Source organism: Salarias fasciatus, chromosome 11 (assembly GCF_902148845.1).
Source record: "Salarias fasciatus chromosome 11, fSalaFa1.1, whole genome shotgun sequence".
Taxonomy (NCBI): domain Eukaryota; kingdom Metazoa; phylum Chordata; class Actinopteri; order Blenniiformes; family Blenniidae; genus Salarias; species Salarias fasciatus.
Window position 1 is genome coordinate 30,098,534 of NC_043755.1, and position 27,268 is coordinate 30,125,801.

Genomic DNA, 27,268 nt, shown 5'->3' on the forward strand with positions numbered 1-27,268 from the left:
AGATATTGTCATTTCCTTCAATGAGGCTTGATATCTCTGAAACACTGAGCCGGTCTGAGCACACAGTCACAATGGAGTCACAAAGCGATACCTTTTCTCCATTTACCGTCCAGAGTTCTCTTCCTTTTGACCTCTACTAACTCTTGAGGGAAATAAGAAGGGATTCCAGCTGCTAAACGCTCCGCTGCCGTGCGCTCGCTGGAGAGTAACTGGCTTTTGTCTGCCTGCCGGTTGCAGAGCAGGCGATGGGTTCCTCACCTGCAGTGAGAGTGGAAAATCCCCGACCGTCATCCTAAATGCAGATGTTGAATTCCCTCAGTCGAACCACTCTCATTTGATGCTGTCAGTGCATGTAGAAAAACGTGCATGTGGCTCCATGTTGAGACCGTCGTGTTTTCATCGGGAACATTTCATGACGCTCTTTCCAAAGTGGAGGAGAGGTCACCTCTCGGAGGTTTGGATGGATGAAACATGTGTGATTGTGATTTAACTAAAACACGCAGGGCTGTCAGAATGCCGATGGGATCAGGACGGCTGTGCACGGACGGATTCGGGCAAGCGACGTAACGTGTTAACTAATGAAATTGCTGGTGTCGATATTTGGAAGATAATTTCATGGATGGATGTTTTAAGGACTTGTACTCAAAAGAAGGAGAGAATTCATTGTTTGGATGAGGTTCTGCTGGATGCAGTTTATGAATGAAATGTAGCATGTTAGCTAAAAAAAAACAGAAAAATATGGATGTCAACATTGGGAGGAGGATGGGGTGGATGGACGGATCAGCTTCTCTAAATAAGTGAGATTTCACTCCAAACTGAGCTGTTTAAAGCCAAAAACAGGATGTTTTTGAAAACCCACCCACGTATTTATGCTACTTTATTCCCACAAACATTTACTCTGTAACCTGCAGCTTTGAGAGTGTGTGAAGCTCCAGATATCCTGTCGCCGGCGTGTGTGTTTTAGCATGTTCACGCACAGCGGCGGCGCTCTGCGCGCTCACACCGACATGTTGTTTACTTGTGGATAGAACGCTGTGAAAAACACTTGCTGGTGTATCACAGAGATGCTGTTTCCTCCAGAGTGGCGGTCCCTCATACAAACTGCCTTAAATAATAAATCCAGAGCTATAGCGGGTCCTGACCCGGACGCATTAAATATGCATGGCCACTACAGAGGAGCGAAGTGCAGGGAATCACACACGCATACTCACTTGACATCCATATTCAACAAACCAGCTGTTGGACCCCGTAACCCCCCCCCCCCCCCCCCCCCCCCTTCTCTTTCTGTTTATTTTGGCCAAACTTCCCATGGGCTCTAAGAATGTTCCAGACATTCCTGCTACGTGCTGGTTTGATGGTTTGATGGCATCGGCTTCTGTTCAGTCTCCATCATTACATCTTTTCTGAAGTAGAAAATGTGATTTCTTCAATATTAGTGTGCTGGGCTTGTATTTGATGTAATTTGATGGACTGGTGGCCTGTTGATGGTGTTTCCTTCAATCACATGATGATAGACTTTGACCCTAAATTATACTGATCGATCCAGATGTGTCTTTTGATTGACGTCTGTCAACATTAGCAAAACCCAAAGTATTTCTGCGAATTAAAGGTGCTGTAGGCAGGATGCCGCATCTCCGCCATCTTGCGGTTACCTAAGCAAGATGGCGATTTGACCCATCTAAGATAGTGATTTGAAACCCAGCACAGCCAATCCTGTCCTGTTTTCTCTGACATCACGCCCTTACGCAAGTTAAGCCCCTCCCACAAGAACGTGTGACGAACGCCCCTCGACCAATCACGGTTAGAGCCTCATGGGCTCTTCTGATTGGTCAAAGATACCTGGAGCTGTCGAGATTCCTTTTCAGCTCAGAACAGAGACAGACGGAAACGCTGCGCCCTCGCGGTAGTGCAGTTATACTACACTCCTGAAGGATTATCAATGAATACTCTGACATTTAATCCAAAGAAAACACAGAAAAATTAGCACTGACTAGCAAAATCCTGCCTACAGCACCTTTAACAGCTGGATTTTCAGACGTTTCCACTTAATATCAGTTCTGATTTCTCTCCTTTTTTCCTCCTAAACAAACTATCAATCACTATTTCTGTCCAGTCTTTTCTCAAATACTTGGTAGTTAAATGCAGACGCATCCAGCAGGTCATGATAAAAACACAGCTGACGCAGCTATATGATAACAAGACGGCGTTTGCATGTTCTCCCTTTGCTTCTGTTGACTTTCTGTCTACACTATGACCAAAAGACAGAAGTGTTGTTACAAGAACAACCAACAGCACCGACATGTGGCATCATGTTCAGTCCCACCATTTCACAGAAATAGACCTTGTTTCCAAAAGGTTGTTGAATTGAAATGAAAAAACAAACTTTTTACCTGAAACATTCTGTAAATCGTCTTTAGAAAGACACAGGCATCGCCAACATGTCATGTTAGAGTCGTAGTGAGAACTACGAGTAATGTTAGCCGTCCCAATGTCACTTTTTAATATTTCTCTTAATCTCTTATCTTGTTTCATATTCAAATTGTATTTCATTTATTTTGAAAGGAGGAAGTTATTTTTTTACATATTTTATAATCTTTTAATATTTTCCATCTTCCAATTTTAGTCTTGAACATTTCCCGTCCTTGTTGAGCTGCATTTCAATACGGAACTTATTGTATAAATGAAGTTATCACACACCCTATGAAGGCGATGTTGGTTATATTTAGAAGAAAATGAATCCTGTTTATTTGGTTTCAGTTTCTGCTGCTTCCTCTTTGTTGAACATGAACTGAGACTCCTCACACATCTCCTTTTAACACCCTGACTGATTTTTTTTTCTCTTTATTTTGACATTGGACTGCTTTCTCTCCACTCCCAAACTATTGATTTGTCGTTCTGCCCTCCCTGATTCTCCACTCCTGAACAACACCCGCCCTCCTCCACCTCCACCCCTCCTTCCTCCAGCTCTGGTATTTCCCAGCGAAGCCCCCCTCCTCCTCCTCCTCCTCCTCCTCCTCCTCCTCCTCCTCCTCCTCTTCCTCTCCTCAGATGGATTCTTCAGCCAGCGGTGTGGAACCGGTGCGGCTGCCAGAGAGGCAGACATTGAGGGAGAGCGGCTGGTAGAGCAGACGCTGCGCTGCTTCAGACAATCAGAGAGAGAGAGAGAGAGAGAGAGAGAGAGAGCGCCGGAGGAGGACGGAGAGGCGGAGAGGAGGAGGACGGAGCGGTGTGACAGGATGTGGTTTCCCTCAGCCTGCTCAGCACTGGCAGCACAGGCATAGTTTGAGCATGACCTAAACACACCGCGCGTGCAACGTTGTGTCTGAGCTCCTCGAGGTGGTGGAAGGGGGACGAGCCGAGCCGAGCCGAACCGAACCGAAGGAGGCGGAGGAGCCGCCGCGCGCTGCCCGGAGGGTCTCGAGCTGTCATCTGCTGCCCGGATCTCAACTCCATCTCTCGGCGCTCCGCGAGGAGAATGTGATTCTCCTGCCGAGTCCCCAACTCTCAACTTCACCACCAGATTGTCAAGCAGGTAAGTTCGCTCTGCCTTTTTCTTCTTATCTCTGAACGTCCTCGTGCGGCTGCAAAACTTCACGGAGTGAGTTGGTTGGTTTAGATCCGCTCACGCGCTCGCGTTCCAGCTGCTTCTTCAAGTCGCACGTGAACGGAACGGAGCGGAACGGAACGGGGACGAAAAGCAGAAAAGCGGGTCTACCTGAATCCAACCCAGCTGCTGTGCCCTCCACCCGCCCCCGCCCGCCCCCGCGCGCCCCGTGCTGCTCCATATGCATGTCAGTCGGTACATGTGGATGTTTACATGGGGCTGCGTGCTACGAGCTCATCCAAGCGTGCGCGTGAGGAAGAGGAGGAGGAATGGAGGAAGAGGAGGGGGGTAAAAACAAGTTGAGCGACGGCAGGAGGTGAGGGAGGATGTCAGGGAGGAGGAAGGCGAGGGCAGGGGAGAGGAAGAGCCAGAGGGGGGAGAGGAGGAATGGTGTGTGTGCGTGCGCGCGTGTGTGTGTGAGGGAGAAAGTGAGTGAGCGGCTCAGTCTCACTGAACTGCTGTTAATTAGTTCCAGCTGGTGAGTTGTGGAGCGTCTGGCTGCGTTAACTCCACTGTGTTGGTGGGTCAGGAGTTCTCCCTGAGACACACACACACACACACACACACACACACACACACACACACACACACACACAATAACTCCATGTGCAACCTTAATCTGAACCCGATTGAATTCCATAAAGAACACTTCGAATCAGTTAATGCAGCCCGTTAATTCGCGATATGAAGAATCAACATGATAAAAACTACCTTACATGACAGAAACTATTTGGGAATTTTTTTTTTTTTTTAGTTATTTTTGGAATCTTCCCTTGGCCATACAGCTGATGAGGGTGGGGTTGAATGCTGCCACCGGCCACTAGGGGGCGATCGAGGCTCTTCTCTGTGTTTTTTCACATTCACACTTGTTACAATGGATTTGAACCTTCATCTCCTTTAGCATCCTCCCATTTTCAAACTCTATGTTCTCCTTTTTTCATACTTCATCTCTCTCTGTGTGTGTGTGTGTGCGTGTGTGTGTGTGTGTGTGTGTGTGGCAGAGGGGGGAGATTCCCAGTAAAGAAGTGCAGTCAGGTTTTGACTCGCAGCCGCTGCGTGGATGATGGTTTCTGTGATGGGGAGAAACTGAGGAGACACTGAGCAGAGGACAAAGGGGACGGGCGAAACGCTGTACAGCAGGCTGGTGGATAACATGCAAACTCTACTCAGTAAAAGCTTCATCAGGACTGAACCAGGCTCCTCTGGTCTCTGCTGGAGACGGGGATTCGTCTCCAGCAGGATGTAAGCTGAAAGGACATTCTGTGAGGCGGCAGGGCGAACCACTGCACCACCTCCCAGCCTGTGTGTGTTGATGGCGCTGATGTTTTGTCCAGCAGATATTTTCCAGGAAAGTGATGACAGTGTTTTAGGCCACGTTCACACGGCAATGTTTTCAAAACGATGTAGTTTCCATGTTGGGTGTTGCTGTTTGAAACCATCTTCTTCCGTTTCCACAGAAACGGAGTCAGAACATTTTCAAAAAGTTGCGTTCACAGTGAACCTGAGCACCGCTGTCGTGTGAACAGACGAACATCAGTGTTTCCACTCACGCTGCTGATCAGCTGATGTGTGCTCACGGAGGTCTGAGAGTGGAGTGCGAAGCTCTTCTTGCTCTCAGTCGCGCCATCTGGGCTCCCAGGCTGCAGATGGAAGGAGACGCTCCGTGGAAATACAGGAGAGCTGGTCATTTTTCAGAGAAACCACCAACAAGTCAGCCGGGTTTTTACAGGAGGTTAAACGTTTCAGGTGTTATTTCTTGGAAGAGCTCGGCTGTCAGTGTTTATCGTACAATCGTTTCTGCAGTATAGAAGTGAAGCGCGCCACATGTTGGTACCCTGAGCTCTGCCAGGTTCGAACCCTCAGGTTATGATGATCCGGCAGAAAAAACCCAAACAAAAGCAGCAACGGCTCGGGCACAGCAGAAATGTGTAAATCACACACACACACACGCACGCACGCACGCACACACACATTGAGCCATGTGCCTAATGTCAAGTATGAACATCAAAGGCTGAATGTGTTGTAGCATGTGTGTAATACAGGCATTGATCACATGCAGCAAGTTCCACACATGGGAGCACACACTGAGCTGCGCACACACACACACACACACACACACACACACACACACACACACACACACACACACACACACACACGCTGGGCTGTTGCTGTTGCTGGAAATGTGGGAGTGATTGTGGTTTGGGCTTTGCTCTGCTGCAGTGTCACACTGTAAAATGGTATCATTACTCAGGACCAAAGGTGTAGAAAAAAGGGTTTATTTAAAGGGTAAATCCCACCAAAAGCTGCTAAAAGCATGAAGTTAATCATGATGAAATGTAAACAAACAAATGGTTCCAGGGGGATTTTGTGTCATTCACAGACTTGGATTTTTTTTTATATTTGTGGGATATTTGGATGCCAAATATCAATATGGAAAAACTTAAAAGTGAAGTTGAGCCAATGAAAAGGAGGCATGTATGTGAGAGATAATATGACAGGTTTTAAAGTATTTCATACTCTAAATCAATTAAGGTTGATATTCCTAATCATTTGCTTTAGGATATATGTTCTTTTCCTCGTGTCTGATCGGTGCTCTATAATTAAATTTGCCTTGACTTTTATTTTTAGGATTAAAATCACTAAAGCTCTGTTTACATGAGAACTTCAAGTGAAAACGGAAACTTTTGTTGTGTTTTGGGTGTCTGTGTACACGACAGCGGTGCTCGGAGACACAAAACTTTCTGAAACATGAACTATCACTTGAAAACGTTGTGTAAACAGGGTCTAATAGTGTTGGAGTGACACGTGGCTGTAACACCTGCTGCTGCAACACGACACTGACAGATTCCAGTGATATCTATAGAACTGAAGAGCTGCTGTGTCTTTGTCATTATCTTAGCAGTGACTATAGAGAGAAACTCCTGTTTGCTGGAGGACGAGCGCCTCATTGATGTGTTTCTGACAGCAGTGTGATCGTCATTCCACTGCTGCCGAGATTATCATTAACATGCTTGGAAAGCAATTAGCTCCCCTTAGAGCCCAGTTACTATTTCACTAAACTCTGGTTTCAGTTTGCAATTTTAGATGTGTTTGTTTACAATAGTATGATCGGCTGGAAACAGGAGCGGTCGACTCCATCGCTGAGACACGGGGAAAGTAATCTGAATTTAGTTTGAAGAAAAAAAAAAGACGATTGTCCACAAAGACAACAGTCAGTTGCTGAAAGCTGAGCTGATTCACACTTTATTTTCTGAAGTACGAACACTATTGATGATTAATTATTATAGTAATAATAATTAATTTCATTTGTAAAACACTTTGTTTAGGGGGGAAAAAGTCTTGTGCTGCATGTGAGGGTAAGTAAAAATCAAAGCATGCCAATAGAACGAAGGATCCAATCAGATAAAAGTAGACATTAAAGTGCGACCAGTGACAATTAGGATATAAAAGCTCTCAAAAAATGTGTGTGAAAATGGCAGATAAAAACCAGACGTCAACAAGGCTGTTATTTTGGATCCGTCACACTCGATCCTCAGCGCGTTCTTTGTAGATCAGTTTCCACAGAGTGTTTGTGGATATTATCACATATTTTTTGCACGCTCTTATATTTGCTGACCTTCAGTGGATCTCTTGACGTCCTAATCAGAGACAATCGGAGTCGACACGCCTCCCCAGTGTGATCACAGCGCTGATCGTTAAGAGAAACCTGCAGGTTGAGTCTGAAGCTTCTTTCACCTTTATTGTGCTTTTTTTTCCCTCATTCTAACCTTTTTGTGAGAAGTTATAAGAAAACGACTGAACGACTCATTAGAAACATTTGTTCTGCTGAAACGAAAAAGAAAAAAGTCAGATTCATTAACCTTTATTGATGACTTATTAACATTTATAAAAGCGGATTTATGACCTTTGTTAAAATCACTTGAGGAAACCTGAAATGCTGGAAATGAAAACAAATGGCAGATTTGACTGAATGAACCCGTTGAAAACAGGTTTCACACGCAATAAACCCGTTTAATCGACCTGATATGGAGTATAAGTGCTGGGAATGCACTTCTCTGCAAAGAAAATGCTAATATTATCAAAGTAGATGCAGTTTTTTTAACTTGATGTTTTATAATTTTCTCATTTTGTCAATCAGTACAATAAGATTTTTAATATCTCACGTTTAACACTTCAAATATTACAGTTTGGTTCAATACTAGCCCCATCCGCATGTCTTTTTCTGGTTTTTCTTATAGTCAGAATCATTAGGTGCCTAATTTTTGGACTTTCTGGGTTTCTGGTTGAGTTTTTGCCTTGGTCTTGGTGGATGTGCCATAAAAGTTCATTTAATTTGACTGCCACACCTTCATACCTTGAATTTTATACATGTAGTGAGTTGCTTGAGGTTTGTACATCAATTCAATTACATTTTAATGAATATAAAAAAAATAGAATTAGACTTTTTAAGAAAAGTCAACAACTTGACCCTGTTATGATTTACGTCAACGTTTTAATTCTTTTAGTACCGCAGTGCAGCTGGTTAAACATGTTGTTGGAGCATTTGTAACTTATTATTTTATGCTTTTATGTGATATTTAAGCCAAAGCAGAGATTGTCCGATCAGCATCGAAACATATTGACCTGGAGAAATGACGGATGAGACTCGTTCAGGCTTCATTTCCCAACCCTCAGGATTTTAAAGACCTGCTGCTAACGTTGTGGTTATAATGTATTGGCTGATCGGTGTCTGTTACAGCATTACAGTTTTTACCAGGTTCTCATTCGCTCTTTCCACTTCCTGTGGTGGATTGAACCAAGCCCACTGGATTCACTTTCACTTCAGTCTTTCAGTAAACATGTATTTTAATCAACTTATGTTTGCTATCTGACCCCCCCCCACCCCGCCCGCCGCCACCGCCGCCCCCCACTGGCTATGAAATTTGATTAAGGTAATTGGGAAGCGTTGGTTGGTTGGTTTAGACCTGACTGTGTACCCTTCCCCTCACCGAGTGTGAAGACAAACACCCACAGACGACGAGCCCAGCAAAACAGCAGAATACATTCCACTCACAAATATTTAGGCTACGTCTAATTGAAAGGTGGCTATTTTTAAACCATCATAATTCCCCTTCTACTCTAATTTCATGCTGAGCTTGTTTGGTGCCAGAGAGAAACTCCAGCGAGCTGCACATTCACGACTTTTTCCTTTTTTTTTTTAAATATACATATTAAGGATTTGATTCCAGAGGCAGATGCCAAAAGGAGGATTTTACCTTTAAATAAATGAAGGAAAAAAACAACAAAATAATCACAACTTCTCAGCTTCTGATTGCAACGTGCTTCGGTTTCTGACATTTTTACTACTTTGCTTTTTTCTTTTTTTAAGGTTTAGTGCAAAAGCTTTCAAGGTTTGCAACGATTAGCCCCCCTGAAGGAAAATGAGCTACTTTATTCCATTTTAAAGTAAAGGACAACCTTTTGGGTTTACCCTCCACTGTGTTAGATAAATTCTCATGCGCTCTTGCTGACTTGCCATTTTCTTAGTAAAAGTCAGAACTGATTTTTCCTATTTCAAAAAGTACCATATTTTCCTTTCTATATATTCATACTTGGAAAAAAAACTAAAGATTATTATCAACCATTTGCATCTGGACCTGGAAAATAAATGTCTTATACACCAGTGAGAATTATGTATAATTTTTTTATCTCTCCTTCTTTGTAAAGCATTTTTTGACAGATTTTTTTTGACTCGTAGTCCAGAAAATACGGTAATGTGTTGCACTTCAACAGTGAGGCGTCAGAACCAATCAGTGGGACGATACAAATTTGAAAAATTGATGATCTGTCAAAGGCTCACATGTAGAAATGGCTTTGACTGTTATGTCGGATGTAAAAAATAAGTAGAAGGAGGTCTGCTCATGCACTTACATTTAGAGCATTTATCTTCATAAATATGGAAAATCAGATGTTATCCCTCATAAGTCACCCACAAAATGAACATTTTTCCCCTCTGACTTTAGACTTGTGTGTTGTGGAGTTCTGAGTTGGCTCTCTCCCAGTGAACACCGACTCCTCTCTCTTCTGCTCGGTAATAATTGAAATGACCACAGTGGTTCTGGGGCGTCGGAACAAACTCGCCACTTTTCCTTGTATTTCTGTACGATCAAGACTTTGCCTCTCGTCTCTCACTGGATCCTGCCTCATGCATACTTGAAGCTGGCTAATCAGATTATTAGTCATTTGTTCTGTTGCTGCTCGCTCCTCAAAGCTCTCCGGTCGCCTCGGGGGAGACTCAACCTACACTTTAATAACCCCTGACTGAATAAATCAATAAGAGTGCAAATCCTGAGTGATCACGACATATCTGTCTTTTACTGAGACGCGCCTGTGCATCCACAGGGCGGATATTCCAGTTATTTAACACGTCGCTCATCCTCCTTTGGGAGCAGTTTGGAGTTCAGCGTTTTTCCCAGACATGGAGGTTGAACGGCGATCCACTGATCCACAGTCACATTTCAATACCAGGTGATCGAACAGGTTGTATTCAAAAACCTGTATGAGACACTGAGGAGAATGTAAAACAGGACTCAGACTGTCCAGACGTTTTGGTTTTTGTGGACATGTCCATCAGGATTTGTGAAATGTTTTCATAAAATCACAGGTAAGAGGGGTCTGGATCTTTTCTTGGAGGCAGTCTGAGAGCGCCGTTGTGAAAAATAAGAAGGTAGTGAATCACTGGAGTTGTGCATTTCAGATGTAAATTACCATGTCACTTGTTGAGCTGAAATCCAAAATGGCAGGAATGTAATATAAACTTTGAGCCGTAAACACGGCTGAGTGACGCGCCGGCAGATAAGTCGCGCCGTTTTAATGGCAGGGTGTCATCTTGATTGTGGCCCCTGCTTGCAAGTCGTCTTCTCTCCTCCGCCAAACGCTCGCCAGATTCTCCGCAAAGATTATTTTCCCCCCTTCGTTCTGCTGCAAGGCGACAGCAATCAAGCCGAAAGTTATTCAAGCCCCCGGCTCTGCCCCAGACCTGAGACGGCATACCAGGATGAATCCTCCAGGCGAGACGGGAAACACAAGAGGCAATATTCAGCCGATTGTGTCGCAGCTTAGCCTCCAACCGAAAGAGAGAAAGAAACCCCCACCACCCCCCATTCTTGATATTTCTATATAGCAAATTGACTCCTGTTGTAATGGGTGGTCAGGAAAATTGCAGCGGCATCGATCGGGTAATGTCCAACACGGACATGTCGATAGGGTGTCTGAAAATGTAAGAACTTGGCTTTGGCTGGCTTTAATAAAAAATGACCTGCCTGGAGCAAGTTCACAGAAAGCAATGAGTCACTCGCGGGAAATCGCTTCAAACCCCCCCCCCCCTCTGTGTTTTAAAGAAGAATCGAAAAAACGGGGCAACCAAAGAAGTCTTCTATTTTTAAACGAGTTGTTTCTCTTTCTTCGTTCTTCAAATGGGAACCCGCCTGTCTTTGATTCAGGTTGAGTTGAGATAATGTTTTGCTTCTTTTTTGTGTTTTTCTGTTCTTGTGAGAAACGTACAAATCCCAGCGTGGACGGATCATGCATAACAAATCAAACTGTCAAAGCCATGCAGGGAGGAAGAGGAGGAGGACGGCGGCGGCTACACGTTTGCTCTCGCACGTGGAGATGAATCTGAAAAAGAGAAGAAATCTGACAATGAAAGAGGGAGAGGTGGAGAGCGATTGGTGCCTATTCTTCCCTGGAGAAGGGAATAGTCATAGAGGGCTTGGTTCCCATGGCAATAGCTCCCTCAGAGTGTGTGTGTGCGTGTGTGTGTGTGTGTGTGCGGATATGTGCGTGTGTGTGTGAGGACGGACTGTAACCGGGCCGTGAGGCGGCGAGGAGACGAGGTTGGCCAAGGCTGTGCGAGCCGGAGAGACACTCCGAGCCTTGAAAATATCAGACACTATTGTTTATTCTCTTTTCGCCTCTCTCCTCACCCTTCATCTTCTCTTCTTTTTTTTTCCCTCCTTCTTCTTCTTTTCATCCGTGCTCGCCATTATGTGTCGTCCTTGGGCGTTCAATGCAAATCTAACAGATTCAGTGAGTTAAAAAAAAAAAGGAAAAAAAAAGAAGCAATTCCACCTTTGGCTCCTCGGCTTTCTTCTCCAGTGAGTCGGGGGTTCGGATTTGGAGACGCTTCCAATTTGAAGCTTTCAGCAGGATTCTTAATGTCGAAATCATTTTTTTGTTTGGAGGATGGAGACGTGCTCATTAATTTCACTGCTCCAGTACATTATTTTGTATGACGTGGCTCTGGTCTTGATGTCTGGCTCGGTGTCTGCTCGTCATATTAAACCGGGTCTGAACTGGAGTCCAAGTTGTGATTTGAGCAAATAATCAGTGCAGTGGTTTTTTTTTTTTTTTAGTGGACAGTTTCCGATCAGTGGTGTAATCCAGGTTATCCGCAGGTATATACCATATTTACCCTCTTCCAAATCCCCCATGATGAACCACTCAGCTGTATCTAAGAGCCAGATTGGCTAGTGGTTTTTTTTCCCCCCAACTGAATGATGAAGCTATGAGCCGCCCTGCTTGGCCTCTAATTGGCTAACAGCAGCTCCGTTCAGTGTTTACGGCGCGGCGTGAGGGCCGACGAGCCAATCAGAGGCAGAGTAAGTCAGGTCATGACAAGGCAAATACTGCTCACCAATCATGAAGACATTTTATGGCTATGAACAAATCATAATGGAAGGTTGGTCTTACTGTTTTTTAAGCGTTTCTGGGCTGCTTTTAAAAGAAGGAATGGAGCACAGCACCACTGGTTCCAGCCATCAACCATTTCCCAGCTTTATCCTACTTCTTGTGGGGCTTCTTGAACCTGCAGCGAGTGTGGAAACTGAAATTGTGAGTTTTTCTTTTATTAAAACCTGAAGACAGGTTGGTTTTACTCCGAAAGAGACTCTCTGATAACAGGAAAAATCTAAAATCTAAAATTTGTTTAATGAGAAAAGTAATAAAAGCCAGATGAAAATGTAATCAATGGGCACAGATAAACTAAGAAACACAAACCTGGTGAAGGCAGGAATGACTCGGTGAACAAGTCAATAGACGTGAAGGCTTGTGGGTCACCGGTCAGTAAAGCGACTGTTGGAACGATTCACTCATACTCGAGACGAGACTGAAACTTCACTGATGTTGGGAAATAGATAAAAGCGTTTTGCGTCCCAGACAGAACGGGACAAGTGGTCGCCATAGCAACTCAGCACAGGATTAGACAATACAGAATATGGCTAGATGGATGGGTGGGCTATGTCTCTACTCCCAACACGCCTTATTTCCTATAACTTCTCCATTAAAAGAAATCAAAGGAAAAGGACTGAGTGAGATTTCGTCCATCTTCCGTGGCTTTTTTTCCGACGTCTTGGGGAGCTGGAGCCACACAGACACCAACAAACCTTTCTCCGGCTGCAGAGTATTGAACATTCAAACTGGGAGTTTTTGTTGGAGTGAAATCGATGTCTATAAAAGGGCTCAGTGAATAGATTCAATGCTGGAACTTTATCTCACTGTGTTTACACACAGGCATTCGGGGAAAAGAGCGGAGAAATTTCTTGTAGAAATGTGGAAATTTCTCGGCAGTGTAAAAGCCTGTAACCTTTTTTCCCTGGTTTGTCAGGGTGTGTTTGGAGGTTTCTGTCGGGAAGCGTATGCTTCTTCTCCAGAGTGCTTTATTTCCCGTCACTGTATTTTATTTTTAAAGATGAGCTGCAGATTTCTCAATAATGTCCATATGGTTGTGTTTTAAGGTATTTGGGAGTTAACAGATGAGAATTACATTTCAGGAATTATTATCAGCCTCTTCTTTTTAGATAAAATACTCCATGTTGCCTCACATGGCCCTGTCTCTGCTCGGACCGACCCATCGCCATCCTGCCTGCTGTTTTTCCTTTGTTCTTCTTTTCCATTATCTCAGACTGTTTCTCCAAGTTGAACGTTCAAGGTGGAAAAAGGTGGAAGGAAGGAGGAAAAGCAAAGAGCAGGAGGGGATTTCCAGCTGCAGTGTGGGAACCTTTTCAGGCCTTTACTCGATGCTTTTGCCCCCCCCTAAAAAAGCCCAGCTGAGATGGAGATGGTGAAGGACATTTCTGGTGCACAGTTATTGGACAAATCAGCTACGCGTCCTGTGACCTTCACTCAGAAAGACTCTGAGTGTCGATTCTCCAAAACAGCACTTTGAGGATTTCTTCTTTGTGTTTTATGCTTTTTTTTTTTTTTTTTCCCCCCACCTCTTGGGTTTAGGTCTGGTTGAAAATAAGCAACTGCTGCTTTTATGCCATTAGCTAGTTTGGGTCAGTTCATTCAGACTTAGGAGGCTGCTGATTCAGTTATAAGCAAACAAATAAAATCATACCAAGACCCTGTGTGCTCGGCTACTAGTTGGTGCTGTGTTTTTTGTAAGGCAAGCACATGTAGAGAAGAGTCCAATCTGAACTTTTATCTTTCTCCATATAGGCACAGTCAGTATCTGATGCATGTTAGAAATGTATCTCCACTTATGCAGATGATGGTGTATTAAATTTGCACTTTATCAGGCAAGTTACTATGTTTGTTAAGTTTAGTTTTTCTTCTTGTAGCTTCATTACAAGCAATGATAAGTTAATTAAAGTGGTGCTGGACACTCATACAAGTATCAGAATTTGACATGTTCATCGTATTTTTCATGATATAAAAATGAATGAGTGCCTGAAGGTGATGCTTCGGACATTGCTACACGATACTAGTATCGATGCAGCCCTAGATATTGTGTTTGTGCCACAAAGTCTAAATAACATGTTGTTTTTTGCGTCTTGAGCTGAAAAAGTTTGGGATTTCCTGGCTGAACTGGAATAAAGGATAGATAAATATATTCTTCACAGTCCAGACCGGTGTCGCGTCGGCTGTGATCGTCACAAACAGAGAAGCCAAGTTCTCTGTGACTCGGTTTCAAATACAAACCTGCTCACAAAGAAGCGTTCTGAAAGCGACTGATTCACATGAAAAAGCTACACCTGATGTCGGCGGTTGATTCGGTAACCATGGCAGCACCTACATGTGTCAGCATGAGATTTTCCCTGATTCACTGCAGACGCAAAATGACTTCAACTGTGTCCTAGTTTTCTAGTTTACCATTCACACTGGAAGAAAATGAGTGAAATGCACTGTAATCATCCTGTTTTCATAAAACAAAACCTCTTTTCACTTAGTCTGTGCATCACAAATATATCAGATCACAAACCAACAAGGCAAAGGTGCTGTTTCTAGAAGAAAAAAGACATCACGAAGCACACACAACCCATCACAAACTCAAAATATATTGAAAAGCAACTATTTTTCTTCCTGCAAAGATCAAAGCAACAAAGGAGCACCTATATAGCAGGGAAGGACTGCTCCCACTTTATTAAAGGATAAGTATTAGTATGAGTGCTAACCTTGAGCTACTTGCTGATACCGTGGACCAGTACAAGTATTTATTACAAGCCAGTGTGGACATCACTCGTCCTCTCTGTGTACTTGTGGACAACTCTGTTGATGTGTGTCATCCAACATTACTCGCTGGGTTGTTTCAGGAAGGTTTTTCTGAGTGTGAGCACTTTGATCCCTGATACTAGTGTTGATTTTGACAGATCCCTTAAAAAAAAAAAAAAAAACATAATAGGAGAAAAAAACTTAAAGAACAACACATGAAATATGTTATGGAGTCTGGAAATAAAAGTCGTTTAGGGCCAGTTGAGGTAATGTCTCTCTTTACACCAACAGGCTGAGCTGATTTACACCTCCGTTACAAATCTTCAAGCATAAACAATCCCAGTGTTTTCAGATGTAGTAATTTGCATTTGCATTGTGCATTGATGAATTATGAAATTCCTTCTAATATCTAGTTAGTTTTAATTTTATTTTTCATCAATCAGACTCTGTCCCTTTAAGAAATCTACTTCCACACATGTGGCCTCATGTTTTGGGTCCACTCAGTGTCTGTAGGAGCTAAACTGTGATCCAGATGATGGTGTAGGAAATGGTGTGGCATTTCAGAAAAGTTGAGTTTTTCTTCATTTACACGGAGATTTATTGTTTTCAGAAAGTTTCGTTGTCTCCGAGCAGTGCTGTTGTGTAAATGAACTCCAAAACTGCAATGAAAGTTTTCTGGTTTTAGACGCCCCTCTGAATATCTTTTCATTTGTGATATATTCACTCCAATTAATTGAGTTTCATCCGTAAAGCAGCAATTACAAGAAAGACGTATTGTACAACAGTCAGCCTCAGCACTGGAACTGAGGACTTGGTGTTGAAGCCTCTTCAGCTTCCAGACTCTGAGATTTGAAGTTTCAGAGAAAGGGACAGAAACTGGGAGCTTTCCTTCCTTTTCTTTTGTCTCCGCTCTCGGGGCTTGTAGAGCTCTCGACTGCTCTCCTCACGATAAACCCCGAACCTGGGCGGACCGCCCGGCCCAGCACTCCACTTTGACTCCAACTTGTCAGATTAAAAAAGATGAAAAGTCAGAAAAAGGCGGAGAGGGTGAGCGAGATAAGGAGGGGAGAGAGAAGGAGAAGAGCGGGCTTTGAAAGGGAGACTACACAGAACACACTGTCCTAATTAATGTCTGCCTCCATTAATCCACTCTGAAGCTTCCCATGCTGCTGGGTTTGATCTCAGCGATGTTCCTATCAAAGCCTCGTAACGTGGTCCTGTAATGTGGGGGAGATCTCCGTCAGGCGGCATTACGGAAGCCATTCACAGCTGAAGCTGTGAAGTCTCTTTTATTTCATACCGTCGTCTTCTCCGTCGATCTGTCCCTCTGCTAATGAGAACAACTACTCCATTTAAAACTACACAGACCAATATTTTCAGTCACAGTGGATCAAATGGATCCAGAGTCTGAAACAGTCTTGACTTTCCCAGACAGAGCTTTCTGGAGCTCAGTAGTCTTTGTTTTCGGGTCATCTCAGGGTTATTTCTGGAGCCAAGGAGAAGAAACAACTTGAAATTGGCCACTTTAAATCCGTTTTTTTTCAGGATCGGATGCACCTGTCTACGAAGGTCAATGCTTAATGAGCTCATCAAATCAATTGTGCGTTCCAATTAATCAGTGTTAAGTAGCGACAGGTATTCCAATCAACAAAATGACAAGGTTGCCCATGTACTTTTGCGCAGCCTGTCTTTAACAACTGATTTAATTTCAGGCAACTTATTAAAACACTCCTAAATTTCCAAGTCAACGCTTGAAACCACATTTTAGTAAATGCTTCTACTTGTCAGGATCGCAGCATCTCCTAACAATGTTATCTTGCTGTTAAAATTGACGTGTTAACGAGGATTAATCCATCACCATGATTAATCTCATTAAAAATTTTAATACAATTAACTCATCTGTGGCGCAGAATGATTGAAAATCCCTGAAACGTGTGTTGCGGCAGTCGTTCCGGTATTAACAAAACTCAACATGGAAGATGCTCGTCTCGATGGGGAATTTCTCGCTCTTTACCACCAATGCAAATAAACAAAAAACATTTTCTCGTCCATGAAAAACTACAAGGATCTCAATTTTTGGCACATTTTGCTATAGCTTCTACAACCATCTCCGTCCCGGAGCTTCCCTTCAGGGATGGATGCAGGACACAGCAAATCCATGTAAATATTGGCCTGACTGTGTAATAAAGCAGTTGTTTGTCGAGATAACCTCTTTGTCAGACGATAATACACCTCCGGACTCTTCCCGCTGCCCTAAGCGGCTGTGAAAAATTGGCTAATTCTGCTTTAATAATGTGCCAAATCCCCCCGAGAGGCGGCGGCGTCTGACCCCGGTGATCAATGTGAGCTCAGAAAGCAAATCCCAGCCTGCGACTGACGAGCTGCCATTGATTGACACGCAGAAAAGAGGCGGCGGAGGAAGACGAGCGCCTCCCCGGCGCTGCCCGTCACGTTCGGTACAGTACGGAGTACGGGGCGTTTAGCTTGCGGGGGCCGAAGCTAAGTGCATCGCAGCTCCAGCAGAGCGCCAGAACGTCACTCTGCAGCTGACGAGGGGGGAAATCTTATCGGATCAAACCTCAGAGCGCCATTAGCCAGAGACAGAAGATAGAACCAAACGGCAGGAGGATCGTTGCTAATTCAGCAAAAGGGAAATCAATGGTCCTCTTCCTGGGTTTTTTTTTTTTTTTTTTTTTCTCTCTGAGAGCATCTCTAACTTTCTGCCTGTCAATCTTCAACAGAAGAACAAACCAGAGGTGAGGAAGAGGAGGGGGAAGGACGCTGCTGGCCGCACCTCAAAGCAGAGCAGGAAGAAGTTCGTTAGAAAATATCAAACGTCTCACACTTCCTGTCAAGAACTCTCCTTTTCGCCTTGTCTCCGATCTGAAGAAGTCGCTCGCACGCCTTTTTTTTTTCTCTTCTGTTTCCGTTCAGTTTGTTTTCCTCTCCGCCTCATTGTTCTGACGGCCTCCTCTCCGTCTCCTGCAGGCGACACGACAGAGCGCCGCCCCCCCCTCTCTGCTGGGTGGGCTCAGAAAGATATTTACAAGTCTCTGTCAGCATGTGAGACGTGGAAAAACTGGGGTTACTCTTCTCTTCTGGTTTCTTTGATGGTGGAGTCGCTCCTGTTGCTGGTGAACTGCGGCACAGCGCGTAACGCCGGCCCGGGTGGCGGTTTGAGGAGGACTGAAGCTCGTTTACGGACTTTTTGCTTCTGAAATTTGATCTGTTCTTCAAACAGAAGGGAGACACCAGCACGTTTCAGTAGATGCAGATAAAACGACTCCGATGTAACTTAAACATCCAGATTACACCAGGTCACAACATTTCAACCGTTCTCTGTTCCTGAGTTGAGTGTTTTTTTCTGGTTTTCATAGGAAAACACTAGTTTTGCCTTTTTAAACATTTTATTTTGACATTTTTCCCACAGTATTTCATGAGGAATAGGGCGGTCAGCCTCGTCTGCCACGATCTGGTCCAACGTCACTATAATTATTGTTCCTGACGTCATGAGTCAATTCAGCGCTTTGGGTTTGGGCCGACTGCTTCGGGTTAACCCTAAACTCAACCGTCTGTATATAGCTACGTATATGTTTTGGTGAACAATACCTTTAGAATTAAAAGCACATTTCTGTCATTTGTTTGCTTTATTCACCAATTTTTTTTTAATATTTGTATATATTTATTCTGTGTCTCTGCAGTGCATAACCTGGGCACATTTCCTTTTTGCTGCACTTGTTGCAATGACAATAAAGCTAATCAATCAAATATGACAATGTTTACCTGAAAATCAGTTATTTCAACACCAAAGGCACAAAAGTAGAGTTTGAACATCATCATATATTTAATCTTTCCAGGTCTACAAATGGGGAAAACCTGTTTTCCACCCAGGAACATCATGTTATAGAGCATCTTCCTCCCACTAACTGATGTGACTTCAGCTCATAAATTCAGATTATAGAACAATGTGTCACCCAAGTCCATGAGATCCAGGTTAAACAGAGAACCAGCCTATTAAGATTCTAAAAACATTTTTTTTTTTTATGCTGTAATCCAGTTTTCCAGGTAATCCCAGCTGTTGCAGATCGCCGGTCCGTCACAGGACAAACACCGTCACCTGTTGGATGTAGTTACCGCCGCCGATTAACCTCAGACGCGTGTTTTAGGATCGTGGGAGGAAACGTTCACGCCTCACTGATTAAAACATGTTTTACCGACTCACGAGAGCCTCGCGGAGTCGTAAAGCGAGAGGCGGGTATTAATCAGGAGTCCAGGAGGCGTGTTGGAGACATGATAGTGATCCGTGTGGAGATTCATAAAGCCCAACAAAGACATCGGCGTTGGTGCCGCTGGAAACAGGCTTTCATGACGGCCGTAATGAATCTCCCGCTTCATCTCTCACTCTTCCTCTGCCCTCGGCTCCCTCCTCATATGCTGATCGCCCCCTTCTTCTATTCAGCCCGCTCTAATTGCGCACTCTTTTATCCGTCACCCCCTCTTCCCCAACTCTACTTGCCATGCATTACCCACCGCGCCCCCTCCCTCCGCCACCGCCGTCCTTTTCAGAGGAACAATCTCCACCCCGGCTGCCCCCCCCGTTTCCTCTTTCTCCCCCGATTGATTCTCACCTTTTCCATTCTCGCCGTTCACCTCATTAACAGAGCCCCCGTCCACACCCCTCCCTCCCCTCCTTTCCTGTTTCGTCACTCCCTCTCTCCATACACCCCAGTTCCTGATCATCCAGCCATCCATCTATTGATCAACCATCCACCTGTTTATCTATTTATTCATCTCTTTATCCATATATCAATCCATTTATTTATTGTGTAATAATAACTTTCAGTCCAGTCACTACCAGCATTGTTGTAAGATGCTGTCACTGTCGTTATAATCATGATTCTCTATTACTGTTTTATTGCTTGTATTGTTTGTATTACTGTTCACTTACTGCTGCAACAATGAAAAGTTCCTTTTTGTGACAGATTTTGTCAGTCATCCATTCATCCACTTATACATCCATCCATCCATCCCTCCTGGACTTTAATCAGTCTCCCAGTGGGACGTCACCTGTTCAGACACACTGGCCCTTTAATGCTCCTCTCCATGGTTGTCTCTGCTAATTTGGTCTCCGTGGGAACGAGGGAGAGGGGGCACCCATGAAAAATCAAGTCCAGTGTGTGTGTGTGTGTGTGTGTGTGTGTGTGTGTGTGTGTGTGTTTGCGCATTTCTAATTTATTTGTAGAGGTTTATCTGGCATATTCCTCCTTTATTTGTTTTCCTTGTAAAGTCCCTGCGGGTATCATGGTGATCCCACTGAATGTTTGGCTTTGTGTGTGTGTGTGTGTGTGTTTCTGTGTGTGTGTGTTTGTGTGTAGGATGTCACAGACAGGTTAATCTGGCCTTTACTCAGCCTGAAGCCTGTTTACTTACACAGTGCGTTTAAGCCTGATTGTGATTTTGATGCTTGTACTTTCCTCCAGTTTGCGTTTTGAGCCGTTTCAGACTCATTTTGCTCCTTTTGTCCGATGGAAAAGCTTCACTTTCGCTCTCTGCACACAACCAAATACTCATTTTAGGCACAAAAGGATTGCATTTCATTTTTTTGGCATTGTCTTTTGCTCAGTTTTGTCTTACCTTGGGCCTCATTACTGGCACAAAAAGTCAGCCTGGACAATTTTGCAAATGCATGATTTCCAGAGAAAACCTACTTCCTCTCCAAGTTTAAGTGTTTAAATTGAGTTCGGTGGGACGTGATTGCAGCAGGAAGAGAATTCTGCATTAAAATTAAGGGAAATTTAGTGTAAGTTGCCAATACAGCACCAATGAATGGATGAATACTCATTTAAGACATGGCTGTGGTTCGTTGGTGAAGAGGATCATTTCAAGAGTTGGATGGTTTGATTCCCCGATCTCCACCCCGTGTGTTGGTGGGGGGGGCGTCTGTATGTGCGAGTGCCTGGATATGACACACAGTTTGAGGCCACTGAAGCAGTGAAAATGCACCACACAGCTAAGTGAAGCCCATTTACCGTTAACATTGATGAAACATGGCGGTGCGGCAGCTCTCTGCTCTCTGATTTCACTTCCATCAGCACTTGCGCCACAATTTCCAACTTTTAATTACATTTCATTTACTTTTTAATTAATTGCATGAGTGAATGAGTGAAGTTGCGTCCCGGCTCCTTATGTGTGTTCACATTAAATGTCACTGTCGCACGTCCACTGCAGCAACAATGTGTGTGTGTGTGTGTGTGTGTGTGTGTGTGTGTGTGTGCAGGGACTTTATCTGTGCACGGTATTCATGATTATGCAGTGGTGCTACATGGATTATTGAGAATTAAACAGTATGGAATTTCTTTTTTTTTTTTTTTCTATAATACTAAATAAAACAGTCATGTCAGAGAGGAGATTGTGAAAGGAAAAAGTCCCTTTTAACAGGAAGAAGCCTGGAGAACCAGACTCAAAATTAGAGGCTTTCTGCGGAACCAGAGTCGGAATCAACAATTTTTAACAGTTTTGAATCCAGTGAAAGGTAAATTTCCGAGATGTCATGAGATTTTCACTGAAATATTTAAGTAATTAAGTCGTAATCATTCCTGCTACTGATCTCCAACATCTCAAATGAAAAAGACAACGAACCCCAAATACTGAAAATGGCACTTCCAGCTGAAAATGAATATCTGTGGTTGATCTGGTGTCGTGTCAGCCGAGGACAGCCGGGGAGAGGAGAGCGCCGCCTCCAGTTATTGGACGTGACCTCTGACTTCTGACAGAAATCTACAGCAAGTAGAGAAGCTTTGAAGTGGAGAAGCACTTGTTTCTGACAGCGAGCAAACTCTTCAAGGTCCCTCCTTTCACAGAGAATAATCAATATGAGCTCAAAGAGAAGAGCTTCTTTTTGTCATCAGTTTGGCTTTTTTCTGAAACTTCAGGGAGAAATGTAACAGCCTGTCGTCCACTATGTGACAGTGAAAGAAAAAAACACTTCTCCACATTATTTCACTATTTAAATATTTCTCGTCCAGATATAAGGACTATGTTGTATGAGAAACTTGGATTTTCTGCTCTTATGTATTGCGAAAGGAACCTCTGGCTTTTTCTACTTTTTTGAAGTTTGAAGGTTTTTTTTCCTTCTTTTTTACCATTTAAGGTCATGACTGTTCTGAAAAGGTACTTAAAGTACTTAAAAGTGACATTTCTCTATTTCTTTTACTGTTTTGAATTGAAATTAAATTCTCCAGAAATTGAAAGAGCTTTCGTTGATAATATTTATGACTGTGAGTATCCATTGAAATCCTCAGAAAATGCATATTTTTGAGGCAAATACTGCCATGCGATTAAGGTTAATTAATTATGAAGCCACTGATTATTTCGATTTTCACACCAGAAAAGTATTAAATTTGATCTTTTCACATGTTGTCTATTTCAGCAGGTGTTGGATGATTTTTGGGATCAGTAGCAGACACAGAAAAGGTGGTCGATAGCCCGGAGCATCTTTTAGACACTACACCTGCAGACAGAAAGCCTCCTCTGATCTCTCATTTGTTCAGCCTGCAGACAGAAAAACCCACAAGGAAACTTGTCTGTGTGTCGTCGGCAGAGTCTGAGCGTCTGACGGGCGGCGGAGACGGCGGAGTCATGGGCTGCGGGCTGCGGAAAATGAAGCCGGTCTCCGAGGAGAACAGTCCGGGAAAGATCTACTCCACCCTGAAGAGGCCGCAGGTGGAGACCAAAGTGGGCGTGGCCTACACATACCGCTACCTGGACTTCCTGATCGGGAAAGACGGTAAGGCGGAGCATCACTGTCGGGGATGAGGTGCTGCAAGGCGGCTGTTATGCTAACAGATATTAGCATTAGCATAAAAGTTTGCTTCTCTTTTAAATTTAAATTTAAATTTTACTTACCAAGAACTGATATAATCAGTGAGTTTATTTGGCATCATGGAGCCTTTCTGGTCATCGTTCAGGAAGTGGCTTTAACTTTTAAATTAGCGTTTGATTCCTGATCCCACATTCAGGAATCTGTGCGTGTCCGTCGCCGCCATCGATCCTCCAGCAGATTTCCTCACATCATTTTTGTGCAGCAGGGTCGTAAAAATTCAAAGTTATTGCCCCCGCTTCTCACGCACGGCTGAGATTGTATGAACAGCTCAGGGCTTTTGCTGCATCACATCAGGAGTTTTGCGAGCGTCTGATGCACGCGGCGATATACGACTCGGTGCTGCGCGTTGCATTTTACAGAATAAAGCTCCAGTGCGATTAATCTCCCCTGAAACGCCATCAAACCGCAGAAAAAAAGAAAAAACCCGAAGCCTTGAGATGCAGAAGAAATCTATCACTGGTGGAATAAATACGAGCTACGCCAGCTGTAATTTTCATCAGCATTTTCTTGTAATGACGGAGTCTTAATTAGCGCTTGTTCCCCTTATAGCCGCATCCATTATAATTTTCTTTTCTGACAATTAGTCAGTCATGCTCGCGCTTTGTGCTAATGATACAGAACTTTCCAGACCAATCCGTGTCAAACATCCTGCTGGCGGCCATCAATTATGGATGGAGAAGTCCAACCCCGCTCGGAGTGGGGGTGCAGAACGAGTGAGGGGCGTTCCCTCTGGGGGGGGGCTGCAGGGTTCAAAGTCATGGCTTCTTCTCTCAAGACTTGGGAGAGTTTCACTGTGTTTCAGCTGGTGTCCTGCATGAGCTTCATGAAGTGTCTCTGCTGAGTGTAACAATATGAACCCCCCCACCCCCACCCCCACCCGCCCACCTCCACCCCCTCCTTCCTCCCTGCACTGTGAGATCTTTATCTGATGGAGGGGAGTCACTTCCTAACGTGCAGGCCTGGTGGGCCTCTTTGTTTTGGGGTATTATGTGGGGTGTTCTTTGTACTGCGAACTCAAAAAGACCCCAGATTTCACCGGAAGGATTTAAATTTGAGGACAACTTAAGTTTCTTTCAGCGGCTTTATTTGATTCGGAACTTTTGAACTTTTAAGATTCGTTCTGGGATTCACAAAATCACTTCTTTATCCTGACGTTTTTGCTCCCATTCACTTTTTCAGATATTTGAAAACAATCGATGTTTGGGCCATAATGTGGAAAATGTCCTTCCATGGTAAATTTACTGCTCTCAGTTTACTTCGGATCAAAGAATCCTTTTGTTGCAGCAGTCATGTTTCCAACGCATCAATACATTAAATAGTAAAATGGATCCAATTAACAAAGGAAACCCAATCTTTTTTTCAAGGTTTTGGTGATGAAGGCAGAGATTCGAGCTCTGGTTCGGATAGGGGGTAGAGAATGTTGAAAAAGTCATAGATCCACTCGCTGCAGATGTGAAAGGGGGCAGGAGCCTCAGACTGTTGTTTTAGTCTTTATCTCGTCTCCAAACTTGAGTGCGATCGTCCATCTGAACACGTCTCAACCTCAGACATGATGGTCTTGAACGTTTCTTCTGTCGTATCAGCATCTAATCACATGCGGACGCAGCCGTGCACATACATTTACCTGCTTAACTTAACTGCAGTGTAAAAAAAATCTAAATTTTATATGACTATCAAGTTTGAAACAGACATATGTGACGTATCGATGTTTTGGTACGGAGGGACACAAAACTCAGTCTTTCTTTCTGTATTTTTCTTCAGGAAACCGTCAATGGGACGCAGCCAGTGACTCAGGTCGAAGTTCACCTCAGATGAGGTGTAGAATTAGGATTAGATGAAGGTTAAGTATGTGATGGAGGTCGTTTGAGTTGAGACGAGCTAATTGGAATCGAATGTGCCGCGTGTGTGTGTGCGCGTGTGTGTGTATGCCGGGCCAAGTGGAGAGTCAGGGTTCTATATATAGCTATCACTTTATTTCTGCCCATGACAGTTATAGCAGGAAAGATGGTGGGAGGACGGGTGGAGGGGGGGGCGGTACGGGAAGCAGGGAGATGTAGTGTGCGTCGTGTTGGCCCTGACAGTTGATTAGTCTCCATTAGCTGGTCAGGCGGACCGGACTGGATGGATGGAGGAGTCAGGGGACCGCGGTGCCAGACGGAGCTCTTCCAGCCTCCATCAGACGGGACCTGACGGGGAGGGCGGGTCCGGGGAGGGGGAGGAGGGAGGCGGACCGGAGCCTCCCTCTTTTTTATTGAAGTGTGTGTGTGTGTGTGTGTGTGTGTGTGTTTGGCTCCAGCCCACATGGTTTTGCTTCAGGGTTGCCCTGCGATGGGCGGGCTCGGTACTTACTCTAATCGGTCTGCTTGAGCCTCGTCTCTCCGTCACTGTCACCGCGCCGCCGCCTGAGTTTACTCCTCATCTCCTAAAAAGCGGGCGCACATGTGTTTTCCCAACCGAGAGCTTTTAATAAAAAGCTAATTACACGTGTCTGCTTTTAGACGGTGTAGCTTTTACCGGCGCAGCGCAAACAGGAAATGCCTGGTTTGAGCCTCAAAAACGAGTCAAATGTTGTCGTCAGTGTGACACCGCTGGAGTGAAATTCATCATTCTGAGATGTTTAAAGACATTTAGTTGGACTAAGTAAGTGTGCATGTACCTTTAGCAATTTTAAAGCAGATTTTATTTCCTCAGGATCGCAGTGTCTCTGGGTAAATGATATCAAACCAGTCGTTGCTTCATTTTCCGAGTTCAGGTTGTTGTTTGGAGTCATTTACTGCTGGAATAAAAACTAGAGAAGGAAAAGAAAACATTCAGAGTGATAGTTTCTGCGCAGAACACTACATCTTTTTAGGTTTTTGCAATAAAAACAACTGCGGATTTTCTCTTCTCCAGCTGCGGCCCGTCTGCATCGAGGTTTATGAGCAAAAACAAGATTATGAAATCAGTCTGAGTGCGTCTGAATCGTTGGGCTGCATTAGCATCAGCAGCTTTTCGGGTTGAAGGGTCAGCGTGTTTCTCCTGGCTGTAATTACCTTGTACCCTGCATGTGAGCATAGGTAATGATTCATGTGTCTGGATTTTTTTTTTTTTTTTTTTTAATCTGCAAGGAACCTGTGAAATATTTAAGACAGAGTCAAAGATTATGAATATGAAAGCAGCCTCCACCAGGCCTGCAGAGAAATACAGAAACCCAACAAAAACCAGCTGTATTTCTATTTAATGGGCTTGTAATTAAACCAAATGAAAGTTATTGAAAGAACCGTAGCTCTTGCTTTTATTCGGCACATCTTTTATGGAGTGTTTTGTAGGAAATTTAAACCAAAAACCAAAAAAACCCATTTATCCATTTTCTATTCCTATTTTATCCCCAATTCCTAAGTTATGATCCCATTGGACTGTTTTTCCACCACAGTCGGTTAAAATAACCACTTTATGTGGAATTTAAATCATTAAGAGAAGCAAAAATGTTCAAGCAGACAAAAACTATTGTCTTTGAGGAAAAGCAAAATGCATGGAAATGAGAACAAGCCCAGCCTGGACTCACATTAGGAGTTTTGCTGGCTGTGAGTCAACAGCACTAAATATCAGTATCAATCTCGGTGAGGACGAGGTGGAGACTGGAGTCTCCCCGACGTCTCCTAGAGAGTCGCCAGGTCTCAGAGGAGTAGCGGGAAATTCTATTCAATTTTCTTGGAGACTTTCTTCAAGTCTCCAGTGGGTCTCAGAGACGTCTCCAACAGTTGTGGAAACATCGGGGAGACGGATGTGTTCTGTGACTACCGGAGATACTGCCACAGTTTTGAAAGGCACTTGGAAATAAAATGTATTATTATTATTATTATTATTATTGTTCTTATTATTATTATTATTAGTTGCAGGAGAAGTCAGTCCCTGTTCATCCCTGTTCCAAACAGTAATGATGGATTATTCAATTGATAACAAGGCAATATGAAAATATATAATATTTCACGAGTCCTCAGAAGAAAGTCCGGTCAGATGGAGTCCAGTGAAAATGTCAGCTTCTCTTCGTAATGATCTGAGACTTAAAAGGAATAACGTTAATAATGTAAGAGGGACGGCGAACGCGACAAGATAACAACAGACGGATAAAGAGCTGAATCTCATGTTTCACCTCTGTCTTCCTGAGGAGTACAGTAACGGGCTCGTTCTGCTGACTCCACTGAAAACTGCTGCAAACTGTGAATAATGTTTGTAATAATTTCCTGTCGCCGCGTCGGATCGCAGCTCCGTGTAACTGCAGCCACGACGGCCCCGCGGGGCCCGACCCGCCAGCAAATGCACAAAAT

The 27,268-nt window shown here is 43.9% G+C and overlaps 1 protein-coding gene and 1 long non-coding RNA gene across 3 annotated transcripts in view; one reads left to right on the top strand and one right to left on the bottom strand.

Moving 5' to 3' along the window:
* The first annotated feature begins 3,203 nt into the window (after positions 1-3,203).
* The window catches only part of rftn1b (raftlin, lipid raft linker 1b), a 141,218-nt gene continuing 117,153 nt past the window's right edge, over positions 3,204-27,268 (top strand). For both annotated transcript variants that reach the window (XM_030102031.1, XM_030102032.1), the window contains exons 1-2: positions 3,204-3,532; positions 22,680-22,865. In XM_030102031.1, coding sequence (XP_029957891.1) covers positions 22,718-22,865 — 148 coding nt within the window. In that variant the 5' untranslated portion in view covers positions 3,204-3,532; positions 22,680-22,717. The remainder of the gene's footprint in view (positions 3,533-22,679; positions 22,866-27,268) is intronic.
* On the bottom strand, positions 4,305-26,221 carry LOC115396267 (uncharacterized). Its single transcript, XR_003932367.1, has 3 exons — positions 25,833-26,221; positions 5,688-5,693; positions 4,305-4,315 (listed from the first exon to the last, which is right to left on the bottom strand). It is a non-coding gene; the product is annotated as an uncharacterized LOC115396267 (long non-coding RNA).